Raw genomic sequence first — 20,172 nt, 5'->3', positions numbered from 1 at the left:
ACAGGATTATATAAAGCATTACAGTATTGCAGCAGCAGGAGGGGGAGTAGGAGAGCAGAGAGCAGGGCTCGCGGATGGCAAAGGTACGAAAACTGTCAGGGCTTAACAGCCATGATATACCGTGGTCAGTTTACAGGGGGGGGGGGGGCAGAGCCAGGCAGGATCAGCCAGGTATTGCAGGTGATAGAAGGGGCCAAATGACACAGCACAAGCACTGTTATACATGCTTTAAAAGGAGCAGGATCAATTTTTATTTTTTTTTCCGGGTAACAAACACTTTAAGCTCTCTGTTACGGCTGTCTACTCAAAGCTCATGCTCCCTATTGATTGGAGAGCTCTAGCTCTGACTCTGCAGGAGGTGTGTCAGATCTCTGCAGAGAGGATTCTGCTTCCACAGAGAGCAAGGGTCCTTCTTTACAGACTATTGACAGGGACATGCCTTTCTACTTAGACTGTGACTGTTCTTAAAAAAAAAAAAAAAAAAACTGTACAATTTTGCATACCTTTTTATCGTTTTAATGCAGCTGGCATTTATTTAGCTGATTTAAACTGCAAAAAGTTCAAAAATGGTTTGTATAAACCAGTACGCAGAAAACAGAAAATGTTCTATGCTTGTAAGCTGTACTCCGGTTTATGACAGCATTGCCGTATACATGAGTACAGCGGTGTAGTCATTCAAGTTAATGACAGGCTGTACACTGCACCTGCTCTGCCTTGGGAGGGAAAACTGGCCAGAAATTACACAGAACAGGCTCAGCCTGCCCATATGCAAGAGCTCTAATATCTGATCCTCTTTGAATGAAGTAAAATGTAGTGAAATTACTTCATAAGAAGCCCATTTTTTTTTTCACTTAAGGCAAACATCTCAAAAAAGGAACCCCGGGCACCAAGAACGCTCTCAGTTTGTTGTTCTAATAAGTTATCGATCTTTACACCATTGTGAAAAGTCACCCCAATTTACACATTATCATCTACAGAATACATACGCCAAATGAAGTTTCATCAAACTCAAAAGTCCCGACTGTATCTTCTCTAAAATAGCCATAGCCGCCAAAGTAGATCAGCCTGAAAGAGAAGTGCAGGGAGGGTTGCCATGACTGAGCACTCAGAGAATGTTCCTTATCTAAAATTGTGTTTTGGAAAGTGCAAGAGAGGAAAATACAGCCTCACACAGGAGCAGTGCAGAAACTGCATGCAATTCAGGCAGGATTTGCACTGCATTCCTGTTCAAATCACATGCAATTCTTTGCAGTGCTATTTGAGTCGATTAATTTTGTATGGGATCAAAGCACACCGCAAAGGTATTGGCTTTGGGTATCAGAGCATTGTTACAAGTACTGGGTATCGATGCAACACTACTTCATAGTTTCAGAAAAGTCTAGCTGAATGCAAGTAAACATATACAAGCAAGAGAATAAAAGGATCCGTTTTGCGATAGCTTCCTGATCTTTGCCTGCCATCTAATATTTGCAGGAAAAGCGTATCAGTATACAAGGGACAGCAGCCACTCACTTGTTCTGATATACCCAGACTCCCAGCTTGTCCTTCGGCGATGGCGGAGTTCCTTTACACTCCACCTTCTCCCAGAACAATTCACCATCTCTTGTGCTCAGATTCAACATAAACAGCTGAAATCAAAAAAACAAGAGATGAGACTGCAGATTAAATATTGTGTAATCACCATACAAATGTTTGCTGGAATCTACTGACCATGTTAGTGTTTCCACGAGCGTGATGGCCTCCAAACAAATACAACACATTGTCCACACAGGCCGCACAACTGCCAGACATGGAGGGAGGGACATTCCCCTTTGTCTTCATCCTCTGCCTGGAATAAAAACATAAAGCCACACAAACACTACGATAAGGCAAGAAGGTCATACTATGGCAATTTGGCTGCATGGCTTGCCGGGCAAACAAGACTAAAAGGAAACCTTTTTAGGGGGTTACATTTGCAATTGTAAAAGCAGATTACCTGGCAGTCATGCTAAACCTTATGCTTCAAATATTTGAGTCATCGTATGTAGATCAGATTACACTTTCGATTAAACAGATATTGGTGGCTGACCTAACCAATGAAACTCCTGCGGTGTATGGCCGGTTTACACAATGTCCGACTTGCACCTACCAGGTCCCGTGCTCCATGTCATAAAACCAGATTTCATCTCTTGGCAAATAGAAGTCATAAAATCCTCGAACGGGAGCATTCTGTAAAATAAGAGGGATATACGATTATACCAAACCTAAGAACGGATATTCTATAAGGGTTGGACTAAAGCTGGACACAAATAGTCAGATTCTGATTGGTCAGATCAACTAAACTTCTCAACCAGAAGATAGGAGGGGCTCCCCCCAAATACATAGAAAAGCCTTTTTCAACTTTGTCAATACAGAGGAACCTTTGAAATACCTTCCCGGTCTGGGGCAACCCCTACTAGATATTACTCGATCTAAAACTTTGGATCCAATAGTGTGATGGTCGTGGGAAGAACGTTCCATATACAGTGCATCCGGGAAGTATTCGCAGCGCATCACTCTTTCTACATTTTGTTAGATTACAGCCCTATTCCAAAATTCATTATTTTCCTAAAAATTCTACAAACAATACCCCATAATGACAATGTGAAAGAAGTTTGTTTGAAATCTTTTCAAACCTATTAAAAATAAAAAATACAATTACGTGTAAGTGAAGTGTTCACCGCCTTTCCCATGACCCTCAAAATTGAGCTCAGGTGCATCCTGTTTCCACAGATTATCCATGAGATGTTTCTACAACTTGATTGGAGTCCACATGTGGTTAAGTCAGTTGATTTGACATATGGAAAGGCACACACCTGTCTATATAAGGTCTCACAGTTAACAGTGCATGTCAGAGCCCAAACCAAGCTATGAGTTCCAAGAAATGGTCTGCAGAGCTCAGAGACAGGGTTGTAGCGAGGCACAGATCTGGGGAAGGGTATGGAAATATTTCTGCAGCATTGAAGGTCCCAATGAGCACAGTGGCCTCCATCATCCATAAATAGAAGAAGTTTGGAACCACCAGGACTTTTCCTAGAGCAGGCCCACAGCCAAAATAAGCGATCAGGGAGAAGGGTCTTAATCAGAGAGGCGACCAAGAACCCAATGGTCACTCTGATAGAGCTCCAGAGTTTCTCTGTGGAGAGAGGAGAACCTTGCAGAAGAACAACCATATCTACAGCCACTTCACCATTCAGGCCTGTATAGTAGAGTGGCCAGATGGAAGCCACTGCTCAGTAAAAGGCACATAACAGCCAGCCTGGAGTTTTCCAAAAGGCACCTGAAGGACTTTCAGACCATAAGAAACTAAATTATCTGATCTGATTAAACAAAGATTGAACTCTTTGGCCTAAATGGCAAGCGTCATGGCTGGAGGAAATCAGGCACTGCTCATTAGCTGGCCAATACCATCCCTACAGTGAAGCATGGTGATGGCAGCTTCATGCTGTGGGGATGTTTTTCATCAGCAGGAACTGGGAGACTAGTCCGGATCGAGGGAAAGATGAATGCAGCAATGTACAGAGACATCCTTGATGAAAACCTGCTCCAGAGCCCTCTAGACCTCAGACTAGGGTAAAGGTTTATCTTCTAACAGCATAACGACCCTAAGCATACAGCCAAGATAACAAAGAAGTGGTTACCAGACAACTCTGTAAATGTCCTTGAGTGGCCCAGCCAAAACCCAGACTTGAACCTGATTGAAGAGATCTGAAAATGGCTGTGCACCAACGTTCCCCATCCAACCTGATGGAGCCTGAGAGGTCCTGCAAAGAAGAATGGGAGAAACTTCCCAAAAATAGGTGTGCCAAGCTTGTAGCATCATATTCAAAAAGACTTCAAGTTGTAATTGGTGCCAAAGGTGCTTCAACAAAGTATTGTGCAAAGGCTGTGAATACGCATGTACAGGGGATGTTTTTTTATTTTTATTAAATTTGCAAAGATTTCAAAATAAACTTCTTTCATGTTCTCATTATGGGATTTTGTTTGTAGAATTTTGAAGAAAATAACGAATAGAATCCATTTTGGAATAAGGCTGGAACATAAAAAAATGTGTAAAAAGTGAAGCGATGTGAATACTTTCCGGATGCACTATAGTTGTGGTCATTGGGAAGAATTCCCACCTTACAGATAGATAAAAAGATCAATGATGTCAGTGGAAACTCATCTGAGATGCAGAAATTTCTCAATGCTCAAGGAAACCCCAACAACCTCTGGAGGAACTCTGCTTGAGTTTCTTTAACAGTTGAGCTTTCCTACATATATGATCCAATGCTTTCTCTGTATGTACTTTGTATATTAACCCCTCACTTCCCTTATCCTGTAGATTACCCTCCTTCATTTGCATCCCCCTTGGGTCATTTTTCCGATTTATGATGAAAAGAAAAAAAAAAAAAAAAAAAAGTGTTGGTTTACTAAATATCATCATAATGTAAATAAATAATTCAGCACACCAGATAAAAAACTAAAGTTAACTACTTGCCGACCGGTCACGTTAACTGTACTGCGGCAAAGTGGCTCGTTATCGTCTGGCGACATAGACCTACGTCGCCAGACATTCCCCTCTCTCGGCGGCGCACGCGCGCCGCCGTTGGCTCGCTCTCGCTGTATTCAGTTACAGCGGGAGTCGGGCCAGGGGAGGAGCGGCGGTGATCACCACTGCTCTTCCCCGATCGTCGGGGATCTAGTGTGGAAATCCTAAGTGACAGGCAGGGTCAGATTGCAGGGTTCAGCATAGCTGAACCTGCGATCTGTGCCTGTGTCACACAGTCCCCTCCCCCCACACACAATAGTAAGCACCAGGCATACATTAACCCCTCCTTCTCCAATAAAAATTAACCCCTTCCCTGCCAGTGTCATTTTTACAGTAACAGTGCCTATGTATAGCACTGATTACTGTAGTAATGTCACTGGTACCCCCAAAAGTGTCAAAAATGTCAGTCAAGGGTCCGATCTGTCCGCCGCAATGTCGCAAATAAAAAAATCGCAGATTGCCGCCATTACTCGTTAAAAAAAAAAACACAAAAAAAAAAAAAAAAATTTTCCCTTAGTTAGTAAACTCAATAACTTTTGCGCAAACTAATCAAAATACGCTTATTGTGATTTTTTTTACCAAAAATATCTAGCAGAAAACAAATTGGCCTAAAATGATAAAAAATTTAGATTTTTACATTTTTTGGGGGGGAATTTCATATAAAAAAAAATGTGAAAAATATTGTTGTTTTTTCAAAATTGTCGCTTTTTTCTTGTTTATAGCGCAAAAAAAAAAAAAAAAAAAAAAAAAAAAAAAAAAAAAAAAAAAAAAAAAAATCGCACAGGTGATCAAATACCACCAAAAGAAAGCTCTGTTTGTGGGGGGAAAAAAGACATAAATTTAATTTGGGTACAGCAAATCGCACGACTGCGCAATTGTCCGTTAAAGTAATGCAGTGCCGAATCGCAAAATATGGCCTGGTCAGGAATGGGGTAAAACCTTCCGGTCATAAAGCGGTTAAAAATACGCTCATTGAGAATTTTTTTGTCAAAGACATGTAGCTAAAAATATGCGATTATCCATTTCTTTTTCAGGTGACCCGGAGCGAGAAGATGGAGGTAAGTGTAAAAATAGGGTGGAACTCCACTTTAAGATGCAAGTCAAAAGTGGCCAGTGATCACTTAGGTGTATGTGAAAAGATATTATGTGAAAAAATTTTATGAAAGTGTCAATAAGGCCCCTTTCACACATGCCGTAAATAGTCTTGTTTGTCGTAAATAGGCTTTTGATCAGTTTAAAAAAAAAAAAAAAATGGATGACGACGGATTCGGATGTAAACTGTAAATGGATGATCATCAATTTACATCCGTTTTTCCATAGAGATGCATTGATGTAAGTTTTTCACCTGTCAACGGATGGGTGAAAAACAGACAAACGGACAGCATGTGTGAAAGAGGCCTAAATTAAAAGCAAACACTCCAAATAAGGCCCCTTTCAAACGAACGATCCAATCAGATCCGCCTGTCAGTTTTTCAGGTGGATCTGATCGGATCCTCCATGCATCTCTATGGGGCAGCCGATGTCAGCGGAGACATGTCCACTGACACCCGCTGCCATCCGCATCCCATCCTGTCCGTGAAATCCAGACAGATGGAAACCCTATTTTCCATCTGTCCAGGGGGTCGGATCAGATGGGACTGCCTGTCCACCCTCATCCAATACCCCCCATAGAGAGCGGCGCGGCTCTGACCCCTCCCTCTCTGCACACAGAGAGGAGAGGGAGGTGTCACCTTCCTGCTCAGCGGGGATCGGCGGATCGATCTCCCGCAGAGAATGGAGCTCATCGGAAGGCGGATTGTGTGAATGGACGCATTATGGAAAAATACAAAAAAAAAAAACAAACACAACACAAAATGAAGATTGTAAATAATATATCAATGCTAAATCAGACAATGCAAGTCCACAAGTCAGTTCAATCCGCTGTAATTGGTGAGGAAATGTGTGTCCGAAGAAAAGCCCCCCCACCTTTATTCCCTCCTTTGGATGTTCTGTTCTGCAGGACCTTCATCAAAAAGTCACAAATGAGCACATTTAGTCCCGGTTCACACTACCACGACTTGGCCACCTGACAAGTCGCGCTCCATTCAGTGCAATTGGAACCGTTCTAATATGAGCGACTCACTTAGAAAATAGTTCCTGCACTACTTTTGACTGAAGTCGGAGCAACTTGCATTGACTTCCTGTCCGTGCAAGTCGCACCGAAGTTGCGGTGCATGGCGACATCACTAGTCGCCCCCGAAGTCGTGTCGCCATGGTGTGAACCGACTCTTAAAAACAGATTTTCCCTGGCAGCTAGAGGTGAGTAAAGTAAAATGTTGAAAGAAAACTTTAATCATGGAACTCCCAACACAGATTTCCTCAGCAAATTACCCAAAAGATCAACCCGACTCCAGCAGATCACCAAACCCCGATGACCGGGATCAACATCGCTATCCGGGCTTCCCCAAGCTTTAGAATTAAAGTGGAACTAAAGCCATCAATTTATTGGTTTAAAAAAATGAATTTCCCGCATGCCAGGAGTGCCAACTGTCACATTTGTTCGTTTCCTCCAAACTGTCAAAGCATCCAATGGCCGGTGTCCTAACTGATCACATCTGCAGCACTATGGCAGTTGAAAATCAAACAAAAACTAAGGCAGCAGCTTCCATGGCTGAATAGGAGAAGGGTGGAACTCCACTCTGATCTTTCTGGGGTTCTTTATTCACCTAGGACTGTGCTGACCGGAACAATGCTGCATGGAACACCGGGACACCCAGAGACAGCACTATGGGACCTCAGATACAGGGGGAACCTCACACTGCACTGACAGAAGAGCACAGACAGACCCTGAGCACCCACACCTCCTAGAGAGGGACCGGACCCTGAGCGTCCACAACTCCAAGAGAGGGGTCTGAACCCCCTCACGGCTCCTACGGGGGGGGCCTAACCCCCACCACAGCTCCTACGGGGGGGCCTGACCCCCCACCACGGCTCCTATGGGGGGGCCTGACCCCCCACCACGGCTCCTATGGGGGGGCCTGATCCCCCCCCACGGTTCCTACGGGGGGGCCTGACCCCCCCCACGGCTCCTACGGGGGTTGCCTGACCCCCCCCCCATGGCTCCTACGGGGGTTGCCTGACCCCCCCCCATGGCTCCTATGGGGGGGCCTGACCCCCCCCCCCCCCACGGCTCCTACAGGGGGGGCCTGACCCCCCCCCATGGCTCCTACGGGGGTTGCCTGACCCCCCCCACATGGCTCCTACGGGGGGTTGCCTGACCTCACCATGGCTCCTACGGGGGTTGCCTGACCCCCCCCCCCCCATGGCTCCTACGGGGGTTGCCTGACCCCCCCCACATGGCTCCTACGGGGGGTTGCCTGACCTCACCATGGCTCCTACGGGGGTTGCCTGACCCCCCCCCCCCCATGGCTCCTACGGGGTTGCCTGACCTCACCATGGCTCCTACGGGGGGGCCTGACCCCCCCAACAGCTCCTACGGGAGGAGGCTGACCAGCCCCCCATGTTGGATTTATTCCTCACCTCTTTGTTTCTAGGTCAGGATTAGTGGCCCCTCTGACCCCCTCAGATTTTATCTCTGCAGTCTCCTCTGAGCTGTGGTCAGATCTCCGCCCTTTCCTTTTTCTAACCAATCACAAAGTGAAGCCCAGGGCTGTGTGCTCTGTAAATAGCCAGGAGGAGAGGAGGGGGCGGAGACATGACCTTAGCACATGTAAACAAAGCGAGCATGAAGGGGGAGGGGGCTTTGTGGTTGGTAGACCGGTGTTGCTCTCCCTCAGATAACTGCTGATATTATCTCTATTCATGTCTGCCTGGCAGAATATACTTTACTATGACTACATGGTGAGCAGGGAAGCTCCTCCCCCCAGGCTGTACACTGGGCTCTATACCGATGTACAGCTCCAGCCTGTCACCTTGTATCCTCCCCACACAAACATCCGGGTCCCATCACTGACGGCCACGTGACCGCTGCGCTCGGCCGGGGCGCTGTCATCCGCCGGGCTCTCCGCGTCCTCCCCTTCACCGTCTTCCTCGTCCACCTCCACATCCGCGGGGGCCTCCTCATTCTCATCCGCCATCCCTAAACTCCTCCAGGATCTTCACCGCACCGGTAGAAGTCCCTGCGTTTTGCGTCACGGCCGTATTACGCGATCATGGAGCCGCCATGATGGTTGAGGGCACGGGGAGGTGCTATGCAGCGCCACCTGGCGACGAGCGGCTGCACTGCAGAGCACCATTGCTTGTTATTGCCTCTGTTATTAGAGCAGTGCTGATCGTGATATGGGGGGACTTAACCACTTCAACTCCAGAAGATTTACCCCCCCCCCTCCTGACCAGGCTTTTTTTTTTTTGCAATACGGCATTGCATTATATTGACAATTGCTCAGTCGTGCGATGCTGTACCAAAATAAAATTTATATCATTTTTCCCCTACAAATAGAGCTTTCTTTTGGCGGTATCTGATTATTTCTGTGCTTTTTATTTTAAAAAATGGTTCAAGAATGGTTTGAGGAACACAATGGGTTTGAGGTGTTGACTTGGATTTCAGATCTCAATCCAATTGAACATACGTGGAATGTGCTGGAAAAGGAGGTCTGATCCATGAAGTAGGGAAAGACCGATTATCGGCATGGCCAATATGCACTTTCCCCGATATATCCGTATCGGCCCCGGAACTGGACGCTATTTTTGTGACGTCATTCTGCCTTCTTAGGCCGCCTCCCTCACCTTGGACAGCCTCGCCTGGAGTCAGGACTAGTCTCATGGGAGTGAATCACAGCCATACACCCACCCACAGCAGCCCGGTGCCAGCCAGCCACCCACAGGCCCTGTACCAGTCAGCCACCCACATCCACAGGCCCTGTACCTGCCAGCCACAGGCACTGTACCAGCCAGCCACCCCCCACAGGCCCTGTACCAGCCACCCACAGGCACTGTACCAGCCACCCACCCACCACAGGGTGCCAGACAGATAGCCACCCACAGACAGGGTGCCAGACAGACAGCCACAGGCACTGTACGAGCAACCCACCCACCGGCACTTTACCAGCCAGCCAGCCAGCCACAGGCCCTGTACCTGCCAGCCACAGGCCCTGTACCAGCCAGCCACAGGCCCTGTACCAGCCAGCAACTCACAGGCCCTGTACCTGCCACTCACAGGCACTGTACCAGCCACCCACCCACCACAGGGTGCCAGACAGATAGCCACCCACAGACAGGTTGCCAGACAGACAGCCACAGGCACTGTACTAGCCAGCCACCCACCCACCCACCCACAGGCACTTTACCAGCCAGCCAGCCACAGGCCCTGTACCTGCCAGCCACAGGCCCTGTACCAGCCAGCCAGCCACCCCCACAGGCCCTGTACCTGCCAGCAACTCACAGGCCCTGTACCAGCCAGCAACTCACAGGCCATGTACCTGCCACTCACAGGCACTGTACCAGCCACCCACCCACCACAGGGTGCCAGACAGATAGCCACCCACAGACAGGGTGCCAGACAGACAGCCACAGGCACTGTACGAGCAACCCACCCACCGGCACTTTACCAGCCAGCCAGCCAGCCAGCCACAGGCCCTGTACCTGCCAGCCACAGGCCCTGTACCAGCCAGCCACAGGCCCTGTACCAGCCAGCAACTCACAGGCCCTGTACCTGCCACTCACAGGCACTGTACCAGCCACCCACCCACCACAGGGTGCCAGACAGATAGCCACCCACAGACAGGTTGCCAGACAGACAGCCACAGGCACTGTACTAGCCAGCCACCCACCCACCCACCCACAGGCACTTTACCAGCCAGCCAGCCACAGGCCCTGTACCTGCCAGCCACAGGCCCTGTACCAGCCAGCCAGCCACCCCCACAGGCCCTGTACCTGCCAGCAACTCACAGGCCCTGTACCAGCCAGCAACTCACAGGCCATGTACCTGCCACTCACAGGCACTGTACCAGCCACCCACCCACCACAGGGTGCCAGACAGATAGCCACCCACAGACAGGGTGCCAGACAGACAGCCACAGGCACTGTACGAGCAACCCACCCACCGGCACTTTACCAGCCAGCCAGCCAGCCAGCCACAGGCCCTGTACCTGCCAGCCACAGGCCCTGTACCAGCCAGCCACAGGCCCTGTACCAGCCAGCAACTCACAGGCCCTGTACCTGCCACTCACAGGCACTGTACCAGCCACCCACCCACCACAGGGTGCCAGACAGATAGCCACCCACAGACAGGTTGCCAGACAGACAGCCACAGGCACTGTACTAGCCAGCCACCCACCCACCCACCCACAGGCACTTTACCAGCCAGCCAGCCACAGGCCCTGTACCTGCCAGCCACAGGCCCTGTACCAGCCAGCCAGCCACCCCCACAGGCCCTGTACCTGCCAGCAACTCACAGGCCCTGTACCAGCCAGCAACTCACAGGCCATGTACCTGCCACTCACAGGCACTGTACCAGCCACCCACCCACCACAGGGTGCCAGACAGATAGCCACCCACAGACAGGGTGCCAGACAGACAGCCACAGGCACTGTACGAGCAACCCACCCACCGGCACTTTACCAGCCAGCCAGCCACAGGCCCTGTACCTGCCAGCCACAGGCCCTGTACCAGCCAGCCAGCCACCCCCACAGGCCCTGTACCTGCCAGCCACAGGCACTGTACCAGTCAGCCACCCACAGGCCCTGTACCTGCCAGCCACAGGCACTGTACCAGCCAGCCAGCCACAGGCCCTGTACCAGCCAGCCACCCCCACAGGCCCTGTACCTGCCAGCCACAGGCACTGTACCAGCCAGCCACCCCCCACAGGCCCTGTACCAGCCAGCAACTCACAGGCACTGTACCAGCCACCCACCCACCACAGGGTGCCAGACAGATAGCCACCCACAGACAGGTTGCCAGACAGACAGCCACAGGCACTGTACTAGCCAGCCACCCACCCACAGGCACTTTACCAGCCAGCCAGCCAGCCAGCCACAGGCCCTGTACCTGCCAGCCACAGGCCCTGTACCAGCCAGCCAGCCACCCCCACAGGCCCTGTACCTGCCAGCCACAGGCCCTGTACCAGCCAGCCACCCCCCACAGGCCCTGTACCAGCCAGCAACTCACAGGCCCTGTACCAGCCACCCACCCACCACAGGGTGCCAGACAGATAGCCACCCACAGACAGGGTGCCAGACAGACAGCCACAGGCACTGTACTAGCCAGCCGACACAGGCACTTTACCAGCCAGCCACCCACCCACCACAGGGTGCCAGACAGACAGTTATTAAGCATTAAACAAAAATTAACATGTTCAGTACCAGATGTGTCAAAAATTGTTTTTATTTTCAAAACTTTAAATGTACAAAATATCGGCCGATATCGATACATTGTGACCAAAATATCGGTATCGGCCCTGAAAAAAACATATCGGCCTATCCCTACCAAGAAGGCCCCACCTCGCAAAGTACAGGATCTCTTACTGAGGGTTGGTGCCGGATTCCACACCAGCCTGCAACCAACTGAATTATCCTGTGCAACAGTATGCGTTAAAAACAGAGGTTTCGTTTGCACACATTTGCAAATACCTGCGTAAGCTGCAGAGCCCCATCATGGCACCCCAATATTATCTGCAGTCCTAATTCTAAATTTGAGAGCCTTCATAGTAGAAGTGTATTTATGTAAATGGAAAGGCAGAGGGCAGATGAGCCTGGAGGTATTTCCAAATGTGTGCAAACTAAACCCTTGTTTTTAAGGCATACTGTTAGAATAATTTGGTTGGTTGCAGGCTGGACGGTAAGTTGAGCTGGGAATTTTCTTTGGTTTTGTTTAACTTGCATTGCCCTTCCATGTGCTCCTTGATGCAAGGGCCAGTTATAAGTGGAGCAGCGGCCATTTGTTTTTACAGCCAGATTCCACAGCTTATCTTCAGAGGTCTAGTGGCATCCATGCCTTGATGGATCAGGGATGTTTTTTCTGCAAAAGGGGGACCTACTCAACATTAGGCGGATGATAATAAAGTTATGGCTAATCTGTGTCTGGTACCAGCCCTTGTGGTGTCTTTGGCGATACCACCCATCCTTTTTTTCACAACACACATGCATTAGAAGGACGGCGATAAGTTAACTTTTTCTTTACCTGATGATTGTGCAGGTGACGTACTTTCTTCCTATTGTAAGGTGACAACACTCAGGCTTGGTTTACATATCTATGCAAATTGGAAGCGTTTTTAACTGCATCCAATTCGCATAACATGTGAATCATACCAGCTTTCAATGGAGCCGGTCCACGCATTAGCAGGGCCACTGCGGTGTGGTTTTAAAAAAGGGTCCTGTGAGTTTTCAGGTCCGGTTCAGGTAAAAATTGACACATGAATCGCACCTGAAACAGGGAACAGAACCCCTGGCCACATATGTGTGAACCCAGCTCTACTGTACTGTATCCATACAGAAGCAGCGTTGTCTCCCTAGGATGATAAGAGGTTAAGGATTACTAAACGCCTCCCGTCATGTTATGGAGTTCAGGAGAGGTGAAGGTATTCTGTAGTCCTAAACATTTTCCTGTCCTAGGGTGACAACACTGCTTCTTCATAGATATAGTGCAGTGAGTGTTGTCACCTTCCAATAGGAATAAAGTATGTCACTGGCAGATTTACCAGGTAAAAAAAGTTAAAGGAGCCTAAAAAAGAAAAGTAATGCAGCCACTACAGGCTGGTAATCTGCACTATATTACATTTTTGTTCTTGGGCTTAGATACACTTTAAGTGTAGCCCCTGATATCACCAAATGTCATAATGAAAATGATCAGATACTGTGGGCAGAATACAGGAGATAAGTCTAAGGGCTCATTCACACTTGCCGCTCCGTCAGCGGACTCCGTTTTTCTCAGTGGGGGATCGTTCCGCCGATCCCCCACTGAGCAGGCGGATGGCAGCTGTGTCTCCGCTCTGTGTGCAGAGACAGAGCTGTCTGGTCCCCACTCTTCTCTATGGGGGAATCGGATGATAACGGACCGCCTGTCCGTTCTCATCCGATCTGATCCGCCAGACGGATGGAAAATAGGGTTTCCATCCATCCAGATTTGATGGATTCCCCATAGGGATGCATGGGGCATCCGATCAGATCCGCCTGAAAAACGGACAGGCGGATCTGAACGATCGGCAAGTGTGAAAGGGGCCTTAGGGCTCATTCACACAAGGACCATGTTCTGCATTCTGTATGTCATACATGCATGTGCATGTAAACACCGACGATGTACAAAAGCTCCGGCATATATCTGAGTGCAAGTACTGTATGTACTTTTATGGCTAGCTGTATCTGCAGCACCCCAGGTGCAGAAAAACACCGGGATTTACCACTAGAAGGATTTTTATGCCTGAAACCATCTGTGTGCACGAAGTCTTACTCAAAAAATGAAAACATCTTAAATTTTATTTTTTAATACTAAAGACAATAAAGAAAATATACATTACAGATTCCCTTTAATATTCCTTTCTTCTTAATAGCCTACATATTATTTTTACAAATAGGGATGAGAGAAGAGATTTCCCATAACTCCAAAAGGTAGAAAATATATTATATTTTCTAATATTTTCATAGGAATATATGAAATATATAATGTATATATATATATATATATATATATAATTATATAATATATTTCATATATAATTATATATTTCATATATATATAAATAAATAAATTATAAAATATTTGTCAAATGTAACACATTATTTAGGCTGCACAAATTCTGGCTGGAATTTCTGTAATAAATTTCAAGTGGTTCTAAACCTTCATTTGTTTTTTAAATAACAAACATGTCTATATTTACCTGCTCTGTGCAATGCTTTTGCACAGAGCAGCCCTGATCCTTTTCTTGTGCACTCCAGGCAACTCCTCTTCGGCAGGCGCTCCCAGGGAAAGCTTGCGTACCCATGCGTTGCCCACTCCCAAGTCCCGCTGCTGCGTCCATTGACACAGACAGCAGGATTCAGCCCCGCCCCCCGCTCACATGTCACAGCATTTGATTGACAGCAGTGAGAGCCTATGGCTCCCTAATGAGGAGGGAGATGGCGGCGGGGGCTGCTGCTGTCATGCACATTGCTGGATTGGATCGGGCTCAGGTAAGAAAAAGGGGAGGCGGGAGAGAAGCTGCAGCGCAGAAAGTTTTTCATCTTAATGCACAGAATGCCTGAGAGATCCGCGTGGGAGTAGGAGCGGCTACCTGTCAAAACTAGGTACCCACTCCCCCTGAAAAAAAAAAAAAATGACATGTCAAATGTGGCAAAGGAGGGGGAAGGAGTGCTTAAAGCAGAACGTCCCCTCTTGGGTGGAGATCCGCTTTAGGGCTTTAGAACCACTTTCATTCCTATGATCGTCAGCCCCCTCTAGTGGCCAAAATGCTGTATTCTGAAATACCTCAATGTTAAAATCTATTGCATTTTCAGCCACTACATGGGAATGACAATGATAGGAATTAACCTATAACAGACATTACAGTCACAATTCATGCAGCCTGCACACGTGTGTCACATTCATCCAACAAATGTTTTCTCAATAGACTCCTTAGTGTTTTTATTCTGAGCAAATGTCTCTGCACAGGCTAAATGAAGTAATAAACTTTATAACACTCTCTTAAATTACAAAATATATATATTTTTTTTGCTTAACAATTAAAAAATACACTTGAACAATTTACAATATAATATGCAAACAGATATCAAATAAAGTGGAGGTTGCACAGACATGACTTCTCAGTATCTGAGAATACATAGGTGTGAGCTTCTAAAACATACTGTAGTTGGATGCAGCTTATACTGGGAAGCAGGGCCAGGACAAAGCGGTGGGCCGGAGGGACAACTGCCCTGGGCAATGTGGTGTCATGTGAGGTTGGGGGGGGGGGGTACCACAAGGAGGTTGGGGGAGAGAGGGGATTTGTGTTGGGAGGGGGAATTTGGGGGAAGCAGGGGATAAGATTTGTTCTAGGAGGGTATATTTGGGGAGGTGTGCAACGAGTGTTGATTTGAGGGTCTGTGTGTTGGAACAGGGGATGGGGAAAGAAGATTTGTGCTAAGAGGGGAAACTTTTTTTTTTGTGGGTGGGGGGGTGGATTTGTTCTAGCAGGGACAATTGAGGGGATTTGTGCTAAGAGGGGATTTGTGCTAGGATGGGGGATTGGGGAGAATTTGTGCTGGGAGGGGGGATTTGGAGTGGGGGGAAGAGGGGTAGAGGATTTGTACTAAGAGGGGGAAATTTTTTTCAGGGGGGTGGATTTGTGCTGGAGGTATATGGGAAATGAGAGGGATTGAGCTGGGGAGGAGGGAAAGATTTAGGCTGGGAAAGGGATTTCAGCAGGGGGCAGATTTGTAGTGGGAGGAAAGGGAATTTATGCTTAAAGGGTAAGCACGTCGATTAGTGGTCAATTTTCTTTCTTTGGGGGGGGGGGGGTTTGCTGACACATAATATGCTCATGGGGGGGCACAATTTGGCATATTCGCCCTGGGCTCTAGGTGAACTTATAAGACTTATAAAAGTAGGAGCCAACAAAGCAGCAGTGTTGCCCAGAACTAAAAAACAGTTTCCCCTCTATCATTTTTATAGTGCCAATTATATAATAAAGTAGGAGCCTGATTGGTTACTATGGGAAATGATTTTCATATTGGAGATACACCAAGAAAGGAAAACCGAACATTAATTATTCTTGCAGCTGAAGCTAAAGGCTCATTTACGAGTCCACAGATCTGCATTGATCAATGCAGGCTCAGCACAATGACGCATTGAAAATAATTGTTACTTATCTGTCCTGTTTATTTACACCATACAGGTTGATTGAAAAAAACGCAGCAAGTATGCATTTTTACAAAACACACCAAAAACACGTGTCAACACGCCGATCATAATAAAAAAGATCTTAGAATTTCAAGCCTTGATATAGCCTGTAATGAAATGCAGTTTAACATGAAATGCGTTAAATGCATGCATTTTATGTGCATTTTTATGTGCTTTGTAGTGCGAACAAGAGTATTGTCACTGTGATGTAACAAAAAGTATACTGATAGTTTACAGTACGCCTCATGTTGAAAAGATCTGTGGCTGGGAATAGTAGAGGATACGCCTAAACCTGGCCTTTGTTTTCATCTCTGATTTAGAGAAATTAGAGAAATTATAATTGCTGTATTTTTGGTAGCTGCAGGCACTCAATATGTCTGGTCCAACAATGTCACAGATCCTATCTCTTTTGGGAGTAGTAGTGGGAGGGCCTTCCTCCTGGACTAAATGGTATTTGTGTATAGACATATAGTGCACCTAGGATCACTGTAAGCCCAGGCTGAATGATGATACCCCCCCCCCCCCAGGTGGCGGGTTCGTGACAACCTGGGCTCACAGGAAGTAGGTAGAATGATGCTGTCTGTCATTCAACCAGGAAGACTGATGACATTTAGTCTAGTTTCTGCTGGAGACCACGCTGGACTGACTAGATCAGTCACTGTTTGTGGGTGGATGGTTGTGTGGGCAAGCAGGAAGGTGTTTCTTTAGCGGGTTTTGCCCAGTATTGGATAATGGTGATGAACCCTCTTGGGGTTTGGGCTGCTGCATTTTGGATATGGCCTTAGGGTCATTTCCACATGTAGACTTGAAAACGTAGGAAGGAGGGAGCACCCGTTGTCCAAAGGAATGCAAACCCGAAGGTAGGTTAAGGCTCCATTCACACTTGTGGGACTTGACATACAACTTTGGTTCCCCATGTTTTCCAAGTTGTTCCCCATATTTTCCAATGATAACCATTCATATACTGTATGTGCAACTTAAAGTTGCAGCAACTTCAAAGTAGTGTAAAGTAGTACAAAGTAGTAGTGGATGCATACTTTGGTCCAACTTTCATGCAACTTGAGGGCCTTAGACTTTAACCCATGAAAGTCGTACCTGAATGTTATACAATGCAACAGTTGTCCATTATCCCTGGTCGAAGCCGAAGTCGTACTAAAGTTGCGTCAAAGTTTCTCTCCAAAGTCGGGGCAACTTTGGAGTCGTACAAGTGTGACTGGAGCCTAGAAAAGGTGTTTATTAAAAGTAATGGTAAGTACATCAAGCATTTTGGGGAAAGGACTCCCCCCTTCTTCAGGGCTGTTGCTGCACGCTATTAAAGAGGAAGAAAAGCGCACTTTTTTATTTTATTTTCTGACCTGCAAAAGTAAAGGCATAATGTGCTAGTATGCATCACTGTCCTTTTAAGAGTGTTTTCATCCTAAACTAATATTTAAAAGGGGGGAGAAGTCAGAAGGCTGAAAATCCATCTATTAATACCATCTATGCTGAAGTTGTATCTCCTTTTGCTAAAGCAGAGGGAGTCTCAATCTCCCGACCACTTCTTTCCCTGAATTAAAAAACAAATTTAAAATCCAACAGGGATAATTAAAGTGGTTGTAAACCTTAGACATGAAATATGAACAATGCATATCCCTCTCTGGTGTGTACTAGTCTCAGTCCAGAGCAGCAAGTGTTATTTCTGTCTGCTGCCTTCTGTACTACAAAAAATGTGTCACTTTTGACAAATTTTCCTGACACCAAGAGAAAAATGGTGATGGGGAGGGCACAGCCTGTGATTGACAGCCTCAGCTTTGTCCCAGTGTGCTGTGTGAAGGGGGGTGTGTCCCTCTAATCAGCTCTCAGAGCTCTCCTCACTGATGTAACTTCAGCTCTCCACCCCCTGCTTTTCAGAGCTGAGAGATTCTGTGTATATTCTGTACTTTGAATGGATGTAGAGAAGAGATGGCTGCAGATAAACATGTACAACTTATGTAGAATGACTTGTTTCATCTCTGTGTATCACCTGAGGCCAGTCACTTCACTGGGTATAGATATATATATATATATATATATATATATATATATATATATATATATATATATATATATATATATATATATATATATATATATATATATATATACACATACACAGGGCTTTTTTTCTCACAAAATAGGTGCAGGAACCGCTTTTCAAGTCACCCATTTTCTTGGACCCTACCTACCATTCCATGGTTCTACCCCCCTACCTACCTCCCAGTACTGCCCTTTTAGAGAATACAGAACCAAGTATCATTTAGTGGTGTTAAGTAGTTTTTTTGGGAATATGGTAATGATAACAAGAAAAGCAGTAAAATAGATTCCCTGTAGGCAACAACAATATAGCCCCTGGCCAGCAACAATAGATCCCTCTAACAACAATGGACCACCCAACAATAGACTCCCAGTAGCGACAACAGATCTCCCCGCAGCCAGCAACAATAGATCCCTCCCTTAACATTAGATATCTCCCAGCAAGAACTGACCTCCCCAGAAATATAAGACCCACCCCCAGCAACAGTAGGGGCCCCACCAGCAACCATAGACCTCTTCAGCAACAACAGAACCCCCTGCAAAAATAGACCGCCTCCAGCTGGAATAAATCCCCCAGCAGCCAGCATTAATAGACCCTGCAGCACACTCCAGCACCCCTTGCCATTACATACAGTCAGTGCTGGAGGTGCCGGAACTGCGTTCCCCCGCGTTCCCGCTGAAAAAAAGCCCTGTATATATATATATATCTATACCCAGTGAAGTGACTGGCCTCAGGTGATACATGGAGATGAAACAAGTTCTTCTACATAAATATATATACACATACATATATACATATCTATCTATCTATCTATCTATCTATCTATCTATCTATCTATCTATCTATCTATCTATCTATCTATCTATCTATCTATCTATCTAGATATCTATATCTATAGATATATATATATAGTTTACAACCACTTTAAAGCGGAGTTCCAGCCTAACACACTCACCTGTCCAACGGCCCAGCGATGCGGCCGCCTGAAGCCTCGCTCTTCTCCCTCTCTGCTCTCCGGCGCCGGCATCACTGGTGTGGGCACCCGGCTGTAACAGTTTGCGGCTTCACAGCCGGGTGCCCACACGCACTGCGCATGCTCAAGTTGCGCTACGCGTCGTGATTGGCCGGCAATCTTCTGGGACCTCTGACATGTCCCAGAAGATTGCAGGGAGGGAGGGGGAGAGGAGAACTTCCGCTCATGGCGCCGCGGCGCTCCGAGCGGAAGTGGGAGCGGGTACCTGTCAAAACTAGGTACCCACTCCCCCCCCCCCAAAATGACATGCCAAATGTGGCATGTCAGGGGGTTAGCACTACATAAAGCGGAAGTTCCACTTTTGGGTGGAACTCCGCTTTAAGATCCTTTAACAATTGGTACTGCCCTTGGGTAGACCTGGAAACTCACCAGTGGTCCACCATAGTACCCTGAATATATTGCATGGCAGGGGATTCAACCTGTCAGTATCCACTCAAAACTAAAATATCTGTTCTTGGTGGACTGTCCCTTTAAGCATAAAATAGTAGCATTTTGTCTGTTTAAAACAAAACCTAATTGTTAAAGTAAACCGATTGCACATCTGAGTAATTCAAACTGAGTATATGATAAAAAAGCATAATCTGAGAATACCTTCAGTATGTTGACTTTGTTCAACCGTAGGTTAAAATGATCATTATACCAGAGATAAAGACAATTGATCAAGCTCAGTTTACCCACCTCTCCCAGCTCACAATTCTTCCTACTGGCCACTGAGAACTCCTAACGCTAGAT

General features: G+C 46.9%; 1 protein-coding gene across 1 annotated transcript in view; it reads right to left on the bottom strand.

Annotated features, from left to right (window-relative positions):
- Positions 1–8,724, bottom strand: part of KLHDC2 (kelch domain containing 2) — a 32,875-nt gene extending 24,151 nt beyond the window's left edge. Inside the window, exons 1-5 of the mRNA XM_082275435.1 lie at positions 8,461–8,724; positions 2,129–2,208; positions 1,711–1,828; positions 1,513–1,628; positions 987–1,065 (exon numbers count right to left, since the gene is read on the bottom strand). Coding sequence (XP_082131561.1) covers positions 987–1,065; positions 1,513–1,628; positions 1,711–1,828; positions 2,129–2,208; positions 8,461–8,625 — 558 coding nt within the window. The 5' untranslated portion in view covers positions 8,626–8,724. The remainder of the gene's footprint in view (positions 1–986; positions 1,066–1,512; positions 1,629–1,710; positions 1,829–2,128; positions 2,209–8,460) is intronic.
- Between the last annotated feature and the right edge of the window lie 11,448 nt (positions 8,725–20,172).

The sequence above is a fragment of the Pelophylax lessonae genome (assembly GCF_965119305.1).
Source record: "Pelophylax lessonae genome assembly, chromosome: 13".
NCBI lineage: Eukaryota > Metazoa > Chordata > Amphibia > Anura > Ranidae > Pelophylax > Pelophylax lessonae.
Note: the sequence above shows the minus strand (reverse complement) of the source record. Positions and strands in the feature narration are given on the sequence as shown.